Here is an 18,078-nt window from a genome sequence, read left to right as displayed (position 1 = left end):
TTTTATTAAAGTCTATTTTGTTTGTTCAATATGATGTTGTCCTGAAAGTACGTTAATAGTGGTTCTCCTTGTGTTCTTTTGTAGTTTGATCTACTTGTTGCTAGATTGTGTGTTTAGGTGATCATCATAACTCCACTCGTTAAATCAGCCGCTCTCAAGCTCGGACTAAAGAGGGGGGAAGGGGTTAGTAAGCAATTATTTTGTCTGTTACCATCTCAAATTCTACAATACCAAAGGCTATCTTTACGGGTATGTTTTTTTATGCCAAGTTAATTACATGGGCATTGGTGAAAACATAGATCGACTTCAATGACACTTGAAGAAAGAAGACGCACCGCTGCCAATATATGTGTAAAAAAGATATCCTAAATTGACCAAATTACTAAATATAATTCTCAAAAGAAGCTTAAATAGTAACATATTATAGACTAACGAAAGTATACTACAGTAGCATAAGAGAATTAAATAAAAACTACAGGAAATCTACTCATAAAAAAGATAACAAAAGTCTTATAAATTATTGAATGATTTTCCCTAATCCTTTAATCGTTTGATTTTCTTATAAATTATTGAATGAGGGTCTTCTTTGTCTCCACAATCCCTTGTTTTCTTCGTGTGTGTTTTCTGCACCTCTATTGCGTCTTCCTCAATTTCAATTGCAGCAATAGTTCCAACTTCATGCATCTCTTCAGCAATTAAGCTCCTCTTGACACTACTGGCTTGAGTTCGCTTGTCAACTTTGACCAAAAAAGTAAATTCTTTATATTTACTCAAGATCATCTTCTGGTAAAACTCTGATTCTTCTTTCTGTAGTAGCATAAGAACAAATTAGCTAACATTATTTTGCTAATAAGAAGCACAAAAGCATCCAAATTGCTATCATGTATACTATAGATAAAATGGAAATATGAGATTACATTTTTAGAGATTGATTGGATGTATTCGTTAACATCACAACCTAGCAAGTATCTTGCAGCGTCAAAAAGTGTAACATTGCTATGTCGTTCGCCATCGAACACATCAATTTTTAAACGATATCTACATATAATGTATAAAAAAGTTACTATCTCATTTAATATCAAGAGATATAAAGAATGTAAAAGAGCTTTCGTATATTTAACTTTCCTCGTAATCAACGCTTTCTGACCTACAATTGCTACAATTTGCAATTTTATTTTCAATATTGACTTTCTTATAGCACTTCTTGCAAGAAGAATACCATGGCTCATCTTTGTCTATAATCAATGTTACTCGTGCATTAAATCTACAATATAAATCCTACATATTTATTTTATTAGATATAACCCATCCAAAACGAGCATATCATTCTGAAATATTGTACAAAATGTACCTTCATAGTTGCATACGAACCATTTATGATATCTTTGATCTTCACTTCTTTGGCTTCTCTAATCATCTTAGTTGGCATTAATGTAATATCTTTATTTTGCGCTTTCAAACAATCATGCCTGTAATGAAGTATGAAATTTATTGGATTATCAAGTATTTTATAACTAAACCGTAAGTAGTAACATTTTGGGTGAACAAATAATATCATATATCACCAATTTTGCAACTTGTTTGCTTTTTGAAATGTCGGGTTGATCAACACACTACTAATATGAGTGGTAGATATCCTCACAACACACAAAATAAAGTTCAGTAAAGATGTAATTGATAAAGAATTAATTGTGAACGTAAAAAGAGTTTTCGATATATTACCTTGATACGTCGACCCTTTCACATCACAAAATGCTACGACAGGTTTTGTATCTATCAGTTTTTGTAGTATTTCCCCATCTTTTTCAGCTAGCTCACCCCACAAGGTCACAGTTCTACGATCATACCTAAAAGTATCAATTGGATTATGTATTAGTTGCAGGAAATAAGCAAACATTCTTATATGCTTGCAGCTAAAAACACACAATCACTAATAGTAGTTGGTTATTTCTTTCAAACTGGTTTATATGCTTGGAGCAACAAAAACACAATCACTAATAGGATACTTAAGAGTCTCTAAGTCCTAAGTTTTAGCAGAGAGATCCAAGGCTTGTATTGCTGATTCAACTAGTGGTTAGCACTTAGCAACTTGCTTTGCTGATTCAGCTAGTCCTAAGTTTGGATCATAACTGTGGACTGGAAATGCAACTTGTTTCAATCTTGCCATTATAATAGGATTATGTCTATATTGGAAGCATAGAACCATTTGTCAAGTCATTCCTATTCTGATTTTTTGAAAGCTGGTCAAACTTTGCTTTTGTGAGATGTTTGCTTGTATTTCGGTTTCAACATTCACTATAGTTCTTATTGTAGAGATGTAGTTGCCGGGGGGATCGGGTTTCGACCTAGCCTCTCATCCTCCTTTTTGCAAAATGTTTAGCACGACTAAGAGCACTTCAGTTTCAGGATTTATTATATAGAGTTATTTTTTTAAAATTCAGCTACCAGTACGATGTCAATGCTCCTGGTATTTGAACTTAAATAGATCAGTGTCTAATGCCAATACAATTTTTTTTGATAAGGGTATCTAATGCCAATACAATATTTCAGGCTTATGCCAGCTGGAATAACCTCAGCATGTTAAGGAATCCTACCAGGCAGATCTTCTTACTTTAATTTATATTCTAGCCTGGTATCAATTTCTTCATTATGAAACACCACGTTTAAGGATCATTACTTACACTAAAAATTTCTCTCCATCTACCTGCTGTTACTTGTGCGTATACATGAGATATTATCATGTTTTGATTCCATACCACTGAATATCCTAACACATTATTTGAGTAATTTAAGAAACTATTCAAACTAAAAATCCGATTACTGTGCTTCATGAGATATTGTATCAGATATCTAGTATAATCCTCCTCCTACTGTTAGTAAAGTATCCCTATTTTTTAAAATTTTATTTGACAGGATGCAGTCTCACCAACTGGAGGAAGCAGGTCCATCATTGATGTTCATCACAGAAGAAATTATTTCTTTATCCCACAGAATAAACTTGGTCAGGATTTTCATAAGAGTTACAGAAATCAGGGTACTACCTAGCATAATTAAAATGCCCTCTGGAGATTGCAAACCAATTAGAGTACCTGTTGCGAAGAATATGCTGGATTCACACCTTTTTTTTTTCTTGAGTCTTTTTTTCTTTTTTCTTGAAACTATATGCTGGATTCACACTTGAAAGGAAGTCTCTTCGTAAAAGGCAATACAATGGTTACAACAATCATAGCAGCCGCAGAGGTATATTTTTAAGATAAAGGGAATCAAAAGCTGTAACGACATACCAATATAAATGCCTTTCTCTGCCCGATTCTCTTCTTCTCATTCCTCCGCTTGACACTTCCTTCATTGGGATTGTTTGGACTTATAGGGGTTCACCGGGGGTATATTTTACCCATGCATATGGACCTAAATTCCAAAAGAAAAAAAAGCTTCTAACTTCTTTTCATTCTGTCACAATCCAAAAGTCAATAAAAATCATAGCGGAAAATATTTTTAGGGAAAATGTTTTCCTTTTCTAATGCGTGGTTAGAAATGCCCAAATCTGAAAATGGAATAAAACCTTAAACCCTAGGTTGCAAATCAACTAGGTAGGGGTGTGTGATTGGATCTTCACGATATATCACTAGTTATCCAGCAGACTTGTGACAGAAAAAGACTAGTCATCCAGCAGAAGGCAACCCGTATTTCAATGGATGCAAATGATAAAACAAATTCATGTGAGTTTTATCTAAATGCAGAAAATCATGACATGTGAGTTATTCCACAATTAGTGCAGGGCAAGCCAAGTTTTTAAGTTCACAACAATGTCAAAAGATGTTCCGATTCCAGACTTATATTCAGTATTTCTTTGTCTCATAAAGTCGACAATCATAAAACTAAACACTTTACTGTTGAATATAATAACGAATAAGATAATTACACCTCTCAACCTATCTGAACACGTTAACCCAGTGACATCAGTTTGTACAATTAGTAACAAAGAGAATGCTACGTCGTCCCTTTACTGTTAAACACCTTTCTACATAAAGGATGAAAGGCCTCAATGGAAAAAAACCATCAGTTTCTTTCAATGAACTGACATTCAGTAATTCTACTCATTCCTTTTTGTCCCTCATTTTCACTTCCTTCCTGGGAGGGTGGGGGCTGGAGGGCCAGACTGAGACTAGTGTCGCAGAATATGTTAATAAATTATAAACCAGATAAAAAATTTCGGGAGGTTCCCAGCTAAACAATGCACATTCTTACACTAGAATTGGCAGAATAGAGAAGGAACCAGGTACTAGATTGGTCAAGACTTAAAAAAGACCCTTACCTCAGTTAAGAGTTCAGTCTCGTCCACAGAATGAAGACACATTGGCACCATCCATCCACACACCCCTACCTGCCTACCTCCACCCCCGCCAACCCGCTCCACATCCACACCCCCCCCCCCCACTTACCCCACCACCCATACGCCTACCCGCCACCACAAGAAGTTACACTCCGAATTAACAAAACTTCATACTGTTTTACTTTGAATATATGCAAATGCTCTTAAAATTTACACTCCGAATTAACAAAACTTCATACTGTTTTACTTTGAATATATGCAAATGCTCTTAAAATGACATTTTTCAACTTACGTACCAAACACAAGAAAATGAGCTAGGCAAATCATTTATTTTCTTGGAAAACATTTTCCCTTATACCAAACACACCATCTATGTAAAAGACATTCATCCATACCAAAAACACCAATAAATAAATAAATCATAATTTGCATAATGAATGCCCAAATCTGAAAATGACATAAAACCTTAAACCCTAGTCCAAAACCCTAGGTTGCAATTAACTGAAAAGAGTGCTTATAATTAGAAAATGAAGATTTGCATAATGAAATGCCCAAATTTGAAAATGGCATAAAATTTCAAAACCCTAGGTTGCAAATCAAGTACTATAAAATAGGAAAATGAAGATTAACCTGGAGGTCTCAAGCTAGCTATTCTACATTTAGGTTTGCATTATACTTAATGTATCAACCTTGTATAAAAGGTGTTTATACAGATACGGGCTAAACCTGGTAACAAACTCAAAATATGTGCTATGTGGCGTAAATATTTTCTCCCAGTAGACATAGAGCGTAATTTTCCCTAAATTCGTCTATACCAACAGCAGCCAAAAATACTCAAATGTTGTAAGTCAAATTCGTCTATACCAACAACACCCAATAACTAATCTGGAGGTCTCAAAATAGCTCTTTTATGTTTAGGTTTGTTACTCGGTCTTCTCTTTGGTAATCGAGTATCAGTTAAGCTGTGAAAAGGATGATGGTGGAATCCATGGAACCCTAAATCGGAAATTGTTACGTTTAGTTTTGTTACTCCGGAGCAAAAGCGGATAGGGGTCGGTCGGGTTATATTTAAGCTGGGCTGGATCTATGGACCAATTTGGGCTGAAATGGGAATTAAACGGCCAATTTGGGCGATTGTCCTTTTTCGGGGAGTGGTCTTTAATTTTTGGCCCTCAAATTGGCTGTCTCTAATTTTTGTCCTTAAGAAAATGAAGGTCACATTTTCAAAAAATTTTAAAAAAAGATGAGTTTGGATTCACAAGGCAGAGTTTTGATAGAGTTTTGCTACCTTTCAATACATTTTTAAAAAAAAATTTTTTTTCCATTAAAGTTTATAAAACCTAAAGGCCTAAATTTTTCCTGAATAGGCCTAGATTTGGGTTGGGTTTGGGTTTGGGTGTACCATGTGGAAAAAAAAAATGTCCAGGTCACATTAAATTAAAAAGTGTCAAAAATGCCCTCTACTTTGGGACAAGGGCTAAAAATATCCTCCGAACTAATTTTGGGTCAAAGATACCCCTCCCGTCATTAAAGTTTTTAAATATACCCCCGTATTAACGAAAATCCACAACATAACCCGATTTTCAAAATGAACATGTGGTTTGTGGAAAAAAAGAAAATGAAAGGTCACATTTTCAAAATGGACAAAGATGCAAGCTAAGCGAAAGGTACATTCTTAAAAATATCCAAATTTCCTGTTACGTGATTAAAGTTTAGAAAATCGAAACATGAACATGTGGTTTATGGAAAAAAAGAAAATGAAAGGTCACATTTTCAAAATAGACAAAGATGCAAGCTAAGCGAAAGGTACATTTTTAAATATATCCAAATTTCCATTAAAGTTTAGAAAATCGAAACATGAACATGTGGTTTGTGAAAAAAAAAGAAAAATAAAATGAAAGGTCACATTTTCAAAATAGACAAAGATGCAAGCTAAGCGAAAGGTACATTTTTTAAAATATCCAAATTTCGCATGATTAAAGTTTAGAAAATCGAAACATGAACATGTGGTTTGTGGGAAAAAAGAAAATGAAAGGTCACATTTTCAAAATAGACAAAGATGCAAGCTAAGCGAAAGGTACATTTTTAAAAATATCCAAATTTCCAGTTATGTGATTAAAGTTTAGAAAATTGAAACATGAACATGTGGTTTATGGAAAAAAAAAGATGATGAAAGGTCATATTTTCAAAATGGACAAAGATGCAAGCTAAGCGAAAGGTACATTTTTAAATATATCCAAATTTCCAGTTATGTGATTAAAGTTTAGAAAATCGAAACATGAACATGTGGTTTGTGGAAAAAAAGAAAATGAAAGGTCACATTTTCAAAATGGACAAAGATGCAAGCTAAACGAAAGGTACATTTTTAAATATATCCAAATTTCCAGTTATGTGATTAAAGTTTAGAAAATCGAAACATGAACATGTGGTTTGTGAAAAAAGAAAAGAAAATGAAAGGTCACATTTTCAAAGGGGATAAAGATGCATAAAGATGTACATTTTTAAATATAGCGAAAGGTACACTTTTAAAAATATCCAAATTTCCAAAAATATCCAAATTGGCTAGGCCTTCAAAAAGAGTGGCTGAATATGCCCTTTTTTAAAACTTTTCTTTTGATATAGTGGAAAAAACAAACTAAATAAGTAGGCATTTGGTCGTGAAAACTAAATATTTTTCACCTTATTTGGAATTTTGAAGTTGGAGTTGTGTTTGGTTATAGTTTTTGCGAAGAATATTTGATCATTTGAATTTACTGTAAGTGAAAAAGGTAAAAATTTCAAGTTGTGTTTGAAATTTTCATGGCTAAATACTGATTTTCAAATAAAGTGAAAAAAAAAATCCAGAAAAAAGTGAAAATTTTTCATGGCCAAACGGGTCCTTAAAGATCTTAAAATCTTAAACACACTCGAATGTTCCGAGTTACTCTTGTGAAACAACCCTAGTAGATTCCTTGTTCTTCTAAACTAGAATGATTTGTTTTTAAAACGAGTTCTACGCAGTGCAAATCTGGATTAATCGAACAGAATTATTTGCTAGTTGTCCCTTTTTTTTTTTGGTTAATCGTTTAGTAACTTGCCCTCTTTTTATTTTCTTGCATCTTATGAATCTTTTAAACCACAGTCTAAAAATTCCTTTTGAGAAAATGTTAGATCACAATCTAATGTTTTAAGGTTCAACAACTTATGAGCAAATATCATACTAGAGTCTAATGTCCTGAATGGTAATTTTTCAAGGGCTATATTTACACAACTTTTCAAAGTAGCAACAATTTAAGTGATGACTCAAAAAGGGCTTAAAAAAAGGCACCATGGTGCACTAAGCTCCCGCTATGTGCGGGGTCCTGAATGGTAATTTTTTCAAGGGCTATATTGTACGCAATCTTAACTTGCATTTCTCTAAGAGGTTGTTCCCGCAGCTTGAACCTGTGATCTCCTACACCATGGCAACAATTTTACCAGTTACGTCAAGGCTCCACTTAGACCTCAAAAAGGTTATTTGCATAAATCAACCTTAATGTTTAAGTGGATATCCACCTGATATCAGATGATTATACTAAAAAAAAAAAAATAATGACACCATTTATGTCACGATTCAGCCTGGAATCCTCCGTAGTCTTGGTTTTCACTTCAATCAAAGCTGGAAAAAATCTGGGAAAAGAGAGAAAGAGATAATATTAAGATCGAGTTGAAGAAACTGAAGCAGTTGATTGTGAGTTTGGTTGCATAATTGCAGAGGGTCCCATTCATTATGTGATTAAAACTTAACTAGAAAATCGAACATGGGGCTTGTGGAAAAATATACACTATGTGGAACCAAGAGATATGTTGTACAGTGGTCGACAACCTAAACTTGTTTGGACGTCTTGATATTTTCATCCACATTTTTATATTGAATTAAAATTATACGAACCGACAGTGAAAGTAAATATTTATGCAACTAGAAGTAAACCACACTATCTTGGCTCTTAAAAAAAAAAGGAAAAAAAGGGAAAAAAAATTACTATCTTGGCTCTTTCGTTCTTCTTTTTATTTTTTCCTTTTAATAGAAGTATTGTCTTGTTCTAATCAATCAATTTTTTTATAAGTTTCTACACCAATTGATATTGTTATAGACATGTCTCTCACCGCGGACAATTGAAATTAATAAATGTCTATGTTTTTTTTTTTTTTTTTTTGTTCATTATTATAGGTAATGACAAAGATGAAAGCTAAGGGAAAGGTACATTAGACCTGCTCGATAGAAGGGGAGGTGGCCTGGGGGGAGGGATTATATAAAGATGACATTGATGATGGAGTTGAGGCTAAACGTAAAGACCATCAGGAAATCATCGACCCGTTGGCATTGATCTAGTGATTTGTTGAGGATATAATTAAGTAAAGAAAAATGTATTTTCTTTGATGGTTATTAGAGAGTCACGTACTTTTACGTGGTACTCCCTCGGTCCCAATTTATGTGGCACTTTTCGCTTTTTGAAATTCAATTTGACTAAACTTTGAAGCTAAATTGGATTAGATTAACTCAATATTTTAACATTAAAATTTATATATTTGAAAAGTACTATAAGTTGCAACTTTTCTCATATCAATTTGGTGAAAATATACATCTTAAAATGTTGGTCAAAGTTCATGCAGTTTAAATCTCGAGAAGCGAAAAGTGCCACATAAATTGGAACAGAGGGAGTATTAGAGCAAGCAAAAGTCGTGAATTCAAGTCTCATCACCACATATGAAATTCACATGCTTGACCCATGAAAAAAAAAATCAAGCCCATACATGAGAGAGCGAGTTGAGAATATAATTAAGTAAATAAAAGTGTGTTATCTGTAACAACTAAAACTTTTAAATGAGGCGATTACAATTCTACATTGTCTTGGTGGCCCTAGTTCTTGTATGTTGAGTCCCATTTCATCAATCTCCTACCTCCAGCACTTATATGTTACGATTTAACTAGGAACTTTTTCCGGCCTTAATACTTACTTATAACAAATAACATAACAAACAACTAGATGGGGTTAAATAGCCATATTTTTAACAAATCCATTTTTCCATATTTAAAAAAAAAATCATTTTTCAGCTTATTTTTTTCTTTTCAAAAACGGGTTTTAAAAAAAAAACAAATTTTCAATTTTTTTTTTAAAAGGGTTTTAAAAATTCATCTTTTTCAAATAAAAAAAAAGTTTTCTTTTTTTTTTTTAATGAAAATATTTTTATTTTAAAAAAAATTGACACGTAAGTTAAAAAAAAAAGAAGAAAACAAATAACACACATATTCTCTCCCATATTGTTCTTCATTGTGGGGGTAATTATTCCGTTTTAAATAAGTGGGGGGGGCACAGTTTATTACTCCCTAACAAATAACATAACAAACAACTAGACGGGGGCAAATTCTTGTTAGTTATTTTGCTTTCTTGTTTCAAGTTACTCCCTCTATCCTAAATTTATGTGATACTTTTCGCTTATCGAGATTGAAAGTTCTTGATTATGACCTTGAATTTGGACATAGAATATTTAAGTTTTTTTAAAATAAAATTACATATTTGGAAACTACGTAGAAAGTACTATAAGTCACAATAATTAACAATTCAAAATATTTAAAAGGAATATGAATGGTGGTGAAAGAAGTTTTCTTTGACTCTCAAAAACCAAACACCGTCACATAAGTTGGGACGGAAAGAGTATGTTTTTTTTTAAAATGAAACAAAACTCTCAAAATACAAAATAGCAACTTATGGGCGGAATTTTTTTTTTTTTTGTAAACTTATCTTAACTTTCAACTTCATGTTAGTTGCTCCAATCAATGCTTAGACATTTTCATTAATCATTAGCACTTAAATTTTTTCTTCAAGAAACACACTTTGATTTGATAATATTATTAATTTTGATATATATTTTTTCAAAAAATAATTTTCACTTAATTATCCAAAAGTCTGGCCTGATGAAAACAAATTTGATGGAATTGAGGGATCGTCTCTAGCAATGGAAGGTCTAGGCAGGCTACTTTATATTATTACGCCCCTGTCCTATTACCCCCATAAACTATTTTTTTCTTAATTTTTTGCACCATTATTGCTGACGTGGAGGTTGTGTGTACACTATCTCAATTATATTAGAGGTTGTGTGTACACGCGTTGTGGGCCTCCCAAGTCATCTCCCTTTTCCCTTTTTAATTTAATTACCTTGGTCAAATCGGATCAAAACCTTTTCCAAATGTTAAAACTGAATTTTGTTTAAAAAAATGTAAAAATGGATTTTTTTGGAAAATATCTGAAAATTTGATTTTTTTTAAAACCATTTTTTTCTAAAAAAAATAAATCTGAAAAACTGGATTTTATAATTAAGATATATGGAAAAATAGATTTTTTTTTAAATATGGAAAACTGAATTTTTTAAAAAATGTCCTAAAAAAACCAGATTTTCATGATTTCAAGTTTTTAGGACAATTTTTTTTTGCAAATAAAATCTTGATTTTAAAAAAAAAAAAATAATATGGTAAAAGTGTTTTTTTTAAATGTGAAAAAACTGGATTTTTTAAAAATCTAGAAAAACTAATTATTTTTTAAAAATGTGGAAAAATCGTTTCTTTAAACTAAACCTGTAAAACTAGATTTTTTTTTCATATATAAAAAAAAAACCAGTTTTCCATATTTTTCTTCAAAAAAAAAAATCATATTTAAAAAAGTCCGGATTTTCCATATTTTTTAAAAAAAGTTCAATTTTCCATATTTTAAAAATACAGATTTTTGAATTAAAAAAATTAAGTTTTTCATCTTAAAAAAAACAGTTTAGAAATGTGAAGTACCCAATTTAAAAAGTTCATTTATATTACGTTTGAGGGCATCTTAGTCCTTTCATCTAATAACATGACACAGCTCTACCTACGTGGCTTTTTATTTTTGCAGTATCTGTTGTTTGTGGGTCAGGATCCATTGCTTCCTGAAATTCTAATTCAATGTATCTATACAAATCTACGTGTCTTTACTGCATCAATTGAATAGCCACCTCATTAATTTTGTAACTAACTTTCATCATCGTAATCCATCCCATCTTCTTCGCCTTCTGTGTCGGTTAGTTCATCACCGCTTCAATTTCTGGTTTGTGTTTTTATAAATACTTTTGATGCATTCACTGTTTGTTGCCTTATTCTGTCTTCTGAGAACGAAAATTGAATTTTGCACATTCAACTCTTGCTGAATAGTTAAAAGTATCAAGATAAGCATAGGCAAGCTTTCTAATATATACGAGAATTTTTGGAACTTGGCAGGGTTTCTAGAAAATGATAGGTAAAGTATTAATACTTGAAATTATAATGTCTTTCAATAGAAGGAGATTGAAGATAAATACGATGACAAAGGTTCTGTGGCACATTCGGTTTCAGTAAAGTGTATCTGTTTGACTCCAACCAGATTCCAATGAGATTGCGTTCTTAATAAAATGGAAAAAGCTAGCGTTATTTCCACTTCCAATAGAAGTCATTTACCTGCAAAATCTAAGTCGGTTCATATTGTGTTAAAGTAATCAATTTTAGGTTGCTAAATTGTTTATGGTTGGCTACATATTCTGTTTTGCTAGCATCATATTCAAGTGATCAGATTCAATTCTTAATCTTAATTTTTTTATGCTGTTGTGGCGTAGTAGGTTTAAAATTTTAAATGACACCAAAATGGTCATCAGTAATGTATTACAGAACTTTATCCTCTGAAGAAGTGAGAATTTTACTCGCTATATTTGAGATCTTTATTCCTTAATTTCTTAATTTCATATAAAGGATTTGATCAATAAAATATGGTTGGGAGTTTTTTAATTAGCCGAGTTGGACAGTAATGGAAGGGCATTGAGTTATGTTAAGATGTTTGACTTGCAAAGACTTTTTCTGTCCATGAAGACACTAAAATGAAATGAGAGAAGTAGATCCATTCGATAACTCATGGAGCCACATATCTTGCTCTGCTTGCATTCTTTCTCCAAGGTTTTAGTTTCCAAGAGGTTAAAAAAACTTAGAACAGTAGTACTTCCTGGAATGTCTCCAAAAGGAGTGAAGTTTCGAACGTGTTCTTAAAGAGCACAAATAATAAAAAGGAAAAAAAAAAAAATACCTACCTACTGTGATGTATCGATGATTCCCAATAACATCTCCAATTCTTTTCATGTATGTTTGTTTTTTCACTTCGGGTTTTATCCATCTTCTACAATGTTTTAGCCTATGATATTCTAATTTAACCCTCTTGAAAGCTGCCTCACTCTCAGTCGCTCTATCCCCCTTAGCTCTTTTCTTTCTTTCTTTTACCTCTAATTTAGATTTTTTCCTTTCAATTTCAGGATTAACTGAGCAGCCAGTTAAAAACTTGGCAAAGAAACCGTAAGAGGCGGAAGATTATGAAGCATATATACTAGAGTATTACCGAAAAGCAAACCAAAACATCATAATTTGCATAAAACTTTAAACCCTATATTGCAAATCAACTAATAAATTATGATTATAACTAACCTGGAGGTCTCAAACTAGCTCTTTTACGTTTAGGTTTGTTACTTGGTCTTCACTTTGGAAAGCGAGTATCAGTAAATGATTTCATAAGCTAAAATATTTCCTATAGAAGACACTTTCTATGTACTCCCTCCGTTTCAATTTGTTTGTCTTACTTTCCTTTTTAGTCCGTTTCAATAGAATGTCTCTTTCCTTTTTTGGCAACTCCTTAATTCCAAATTTCTACATGACATGCTTAAACCACAAGATTAAACGACATTTTGGTACATTAGTTTAAGACCACAAGATTCAAAAGACATTCTTAAACTCCGTGCCAAGTCAAAATAGACAAACAAATTTAAACAGCCAAAGATATTTGCATAACGAAATGCCCAAATCTCACAATGGCATAAAACCTTAAACTCTAGGTTGCAAATCAAGTATAAAATAGGGGAAAATGAAGATTAACCTAGAGGTCTCAAGATAGCTCTTTTACATTAAGGTTTGTCACTAGGTCTCCGCTTTGATAATCGAGCATCAGTTAAGCTGTGGAAAGCACTTAATTGTGGAATCCATGGAGGCCTATTAGGTCGAAAACTGTTGAATAAATGACAGAGCTCCTTTGAAAAATATTTTCTTTAAAATAGGAGAAAATATTTTCCCTAAAAATTTGACGGAAAACATTTAAAGGATCAATAAAAACACCCCGGCACCATCCATCCACATCCCCCTACCTGCCTACCCCTAACCCCAACCACCAACTACCTCCACCCCCTATCCCACCCACCAAATGCTTACCCCTACCACTAGAAGTTACACTTCGAATTTAAAAATTGGATACCAAACACAAGAAAACGAGTAAGGAAAATCACTTATTTTTTGAGAAAATACTTTCTTGGAATACATTTTCCCTCATACCAAACACACCCTATAACAAAAACAACCAAAAACATCATAATTTGCAGAACCAAATGCCCAAATCTGAAAACGTCATAAAACCCTTTAACTATAAAATATGATTAAAACTAACCTGGAGGTCTCAAGCTAGCTCTTTTACGTTTAGGTTTGTCACTTGGTCTTCGCTTTGGTAAATGAGTATCAGTTAAGCTATGAAAAGCAGCAGTTGATGAAGTTGGAATCCATGGAACCCTATTAGGTCGGAATAAATGACGGAGCTCCCGTGCCGGAGATATTGTTGTCGCCGGAGAGTTGAATGCGGATACGGGTCGGGTCGATATGAGTGCTCTTTAATTTTTGGTCCCTCAAATTGGTGGTCTTTAATTTTTTGGCCTTCGCTAAAAATCCTTAGTTGCGGATTCGAATCCACGCTTAGTCAAAAAAAATCACAACGTAGATTTTAGATTCGCAAGGTAGATTTTTGCAGTTCAAGTAAAGTTTTGATACCTTCAGGCATAAGACAAACTCTACTTAAGGCAGAGTTTTGCCTTCTCTACCTTAAGATAGAGGTTTGCATTGAGGCAAAAAAAAAATATATATATTATTCAGTTGGAATTTTGCAAACTCTACCTTAAGGCCTGCCCAAATAGACCTAGATTTGGGTTGGGTAGGGTCGGGTCTTTTTACTATGTGGATTGAGGAAAAAAAAAAAAAGTTCATGTGGATTAAATTAAATGACATGTCATATTTTATTGGGTGGCTTTTGATGTGATATAGGGAAAGTTGAGTGACCTTATTGTTATAAAACAAACATGACTTTGGGAGATTATTAACCATAGTTGGGTGACCTTCTGTGTTACTACCTCCTGCAGTCACGATTCTCATTTCTTTTGAAGATTACTCCATCCATTTTTTTTTGTATTATTTGATTGAAGACGAATTTTAAAAATATAAAAAAGATTTGATCATAATGTTTTAAACTAAAATGGTGTATAGCGACTGACATAGCTAGTTTGAGCAAATACTTACTCATACCGGTGTTTACACCAAACCAATTAAACTTATCGTGGTTTATTAATTTAATAGAGTGAAAATATAAATTAATTAACCATAATAAAATGTTAGTATTCTATATGCAAAAACGTGTTGTGTATCTCTTTATTTGGTGTGAGAACTCAATATAATGTGAGTAAAGTTTTACTACTAGCGTGTGGTAAAGTATTCTTTAGTTTAGTGGCAAAAAAAAATTAAAAAATTAGTTTAGACGAGGTTCGAATTTTAAGGCTTACCATTTTAATATTCCTTTGAACCCTTTATATGAATTTAATATTTTCTTAAATCTTTAAAACTTATGATGGTAGAATATGAATGTTGCAATTAAAAATTTACTAAATATATAAATAGCTTTTTTAAAATAGACAAAAAGAAAGTAAGGAGTCGTTTGGACACGATATGAAATCAATAATTTGAAATCATAACGATTTGAAGTTGAAGTTTTTTTTGGACGTGTAATTTGGATTTTTCAAATTGCATTCTATCTCATAGACATAAAAAAACCCCACAAGTTGTGAAACCATCAAAACTTTCTCAATTCTTATACAAACTTACCAAATGAGCAAATCATAATTCATAACAAAATTAATACGTTAGTATAAAGCCTTTCTAAAAAATACAACATCAATTGATCAAACTTTAGCTCAATTAAAAGGAAAATTTAAAATGGATTGTAGTGTAAGTACTCTTTAATATGTTATAAATTTACTACCAATTTGCAAATCGTTTAATATTTGATAAATGGTTGGTAAATATATCTGCAAACTTATAAAAAAAAAATACAAAATATAAATTTTTGGGTCAAGTTTTACATTTAAAAATAAATAAATTGAAATCATGATTTGGAATCCCAAATCATACCTTTTTTTGGAGAATTTGAGATTTGAAATATATGAAGTTGAAGTTAAAATTTTGTGAAATTGCATAAACAAATGCTAATTTGAAATCAAAATAATATCTTGGCCAAACGCCTACTAAGACAGAGTAAGTTGTAAACGAAGGGAAGAGTATTTTTAAGTTGTTCGTCATCCCAAACATTATATTCATTCCAAATGTACATTGGGATCTGAGGGGTAGATAACTTTGAGCTAGTCAAATTTTGAGCAAAGAAATTATGAGATTTCTCAACTACTTCTTCTTGGAGTTGTGAGAATCGACGGTTGACTGTCCAATAATCTGTGGATTTCACATATTTGAGGTAAGAATAGAACTCTACCTATGATCATCTTATAGTTATCAATAAGGATGAAGTACGATTGAGTTATAGATTGAATTGTCATATGACAACTTGTAAATTAAGTGTTTTCAGCCATATTTAATTGAGTTTTGGTGTCTAATTGATCTAGTGGTGACATTAATCTAGTCACTGTGAAAAACATAGGTGAGGTAACCTGCATTGTAATTAATTTGCTGTCACTTGAACTGATTAAATCATGAAGTTGATAGAGGTAACTCTAAACTAATGTGTTGCTTTATGAATTCATTTGACGAATTGATGAGTATTTTGGATGGGATGAGTTAGTTGGCATCAGTACTTGAACTGTGATTTTTTTTTCCTTCATAAAAAAATATGATTTGGAATCATTCAAATCATGATTTGAAATCATTCAAATCAAGTTGATTTGAAGTTTAAATTTTGTTTAGACATACGATTTGAATTTTTAGGTTGTATTTTTTTCCCACATAAACGTGAAAACCTCACAATTTGTGAATACTATCGAAACTTTTCCAACTCTTATGTAATCTTTCCAAATGAGTAAATCATAATTTATAAATAAGGTATTAGAATATCCTAAGACGCTGCATTATTAATAAATAACATATCTCCATTCTCCTTTTATAAGTAAATGTTTCTAATTACATAATATTCGAAACGTTCAAATATGCATAATTGTACAATGATCCGCATGTCCAATAAATCAACAATAGTAGCAACTAGCTACTTTTTTTAATATAATCCTCCCATGTGGTACGGAGAATCTTTTACGTCTAGCATGGGTCTTTTCTTGCAAAATTTAAAATGATGGCTCTTTATTTGCAAGGTATAAACTTATGGGTCAAACTTATATTTTAAAATTTTAAATCACAACTTGGAATCTTAAATTCTACTTTCTGGACAATTGCAATTTGGATTTTAAATCATGATTTGAAATTGAAGTTAAAAGTTTTGTTCACATTTCATAAACAAACTCTGATTTCAAATCAAAACTTTAAATTTGAGCCCCAATTTCTATGGCAAACGCCTACTTAGATGAACCTAACTGCTTTGCACAATTGGTGCTAGTTGTGTGAGATTTCATTTTTATCTCAAAAGTTGATGGACCCAAAATTTATAGACTTAACAATGTAAGATTTGAGTCCATCAACTTGTAAGAAAAAAAAAAAAAAAAAAAAAAAAAAAAAGCCTCACGCAACTAATATTAGTTGTATGGGAATAAAATAAAAATTTGTGATGTAAGGATCTACCAATTGAACCGAAGAACTTGAGATGAATCTAACTGCATATATTTTACTTCTTTGTTTTTTCTCAAGTTTATGATCGATATGTTATGAGCAAAATACATGGCAAGAGATAATTTCACACGTTCTATGATAGGGTCGGAAATCAACAGCTCTCATTTTCAACTAATGACTTTCGTAATTTAGAGCAAAGAAAGTGTTAAACTTGAGTAAGAATTTCATTTCAAGTGCGAAGAAATATTTATGATTTGTATAAATGTTTTTTAAGTTATATGAATTTATTCATGAGATATCTGTAAAATAAATATATAAAGTCTTTTCATAAGTCATTTCCTTTTGTTCGAATCATAATGGGTCACATATAGGAGGTCATTTCCTCCGAACATTGGATTATGGACCACACCGTATAGGTAGTTTTCAATGATATTTGTTTCCATACATTAAATGAAAAAAATATCGAAAATTCAAAATAATTATTCTATTTGAAGTTTTGAAAAATCAAGTTAAGTTATTTTACTGAGAGTATAAATTTGTGAATACGTCCACCTTTTGAACGATAAGTAATAGCGACATAAGTAATAACGAGCAATCTTCGAAATCAATTGAAAGATCAAGGAGCAAATAAGTGGTGCTGCATAAAAGTAAACAGATTTGTAATAATATTGGAAATGAGTATTTGTAAAAATTGTTACAGTATGAGAATGTCACGAATTATTATTCATGACAATTGTATCCTTTGACTACTTTAATTTTTTCTTTTACCTTTTTCCTCTAAAAGCAAGTTCCACATTCTCCAATATATACTTTTTAATTCTTCTATTACTTTTTTCCCTCTAAAAGCAAATTCAACATTCTCCAATATAAAAAAAAAGTT

At 31.8% G+C, this 18,078-nt stretch overlaps 1 protein-coding gene across 21 annotated transcripts; it reads right to left on the bottom strand.

The window, feature by feature from the left end:
- Positions 1 to 370: 370 nt before the first annotated feature.
- Positions 371 to 14,025, bottom strand: LOC132041541 (replication protein A 70 kDa DNA-binding subunit B-like). 21 transcript variants are annotated; one of them, XR_009411085.1, is made up of 7 exons: positions 13,825 to 14,016; positions 3,285 to 3,408; positions 1,723 to 1,847; positions 1,566 to 1,637; positions 1,352 to 1,469; positions 918 to 1,038; positions 371 to 737 (listed from the first exon to the last, which is right to left on the bottom strand). XR_009411085.1 is itself a non-coding variant. In XM_059432249.1 (4 exons), the coding sequence occupies exons 1-4, from the start codon at positions 3,347 to 3,349 to the stop codon at positions 1,117 to 1,119; spliced, it is 627 nt and encodes a 208-aa protein (XP_059288232.1). In that variant the 5' UTR covers positions 3,350 to 3,408; the 3' UTR covers positions 1,048 to 1,116. The 21 variants fall into 21 exon arrangements, 1 of the variants encoding a protein (XP_059288232.1); XR_009411089.1 differs by having other exon boundaries at positions 371 to 807; positions 1,372 to 1,469; positions 1,566 to 1,847; positions 13,825 to 14,025; XR_009411091.1 differs by having other exon boundaries at positions 371 to 803; positions 1,372 to 1,469; positions 1,566 to 1,847; positions 13,825 to 14,025.
- Between the last annotated feature and the right edge of the window lie 4,053 nt (positions 14,026 to 18,078).

The sequence above is a fragment of the Lycium ferocissimum genome, unplaced genomic scaffold (assembly GCF_029784015.1).
Source record: "Lycium ferocissimum isolate CSIRO_LF1 unplaced genomic scaffold, AGI_CSIRO_Lferr_CH_V1 ctg10590, whole genome shotgun sequence".
In the NCBI taxonomy this organism is placed as follows: Eukaryota; Viridiplantae; Streptophyta; class Magnoliopsida; order Solanales; family Solanaceae; genus Lycium; species Lycium ferocissimum.
The sequence above is the reverse complement of the archived record's forward strand: the minus strand, read 5'-3'. Positions and strand labels throughout refer to the sequence as shown.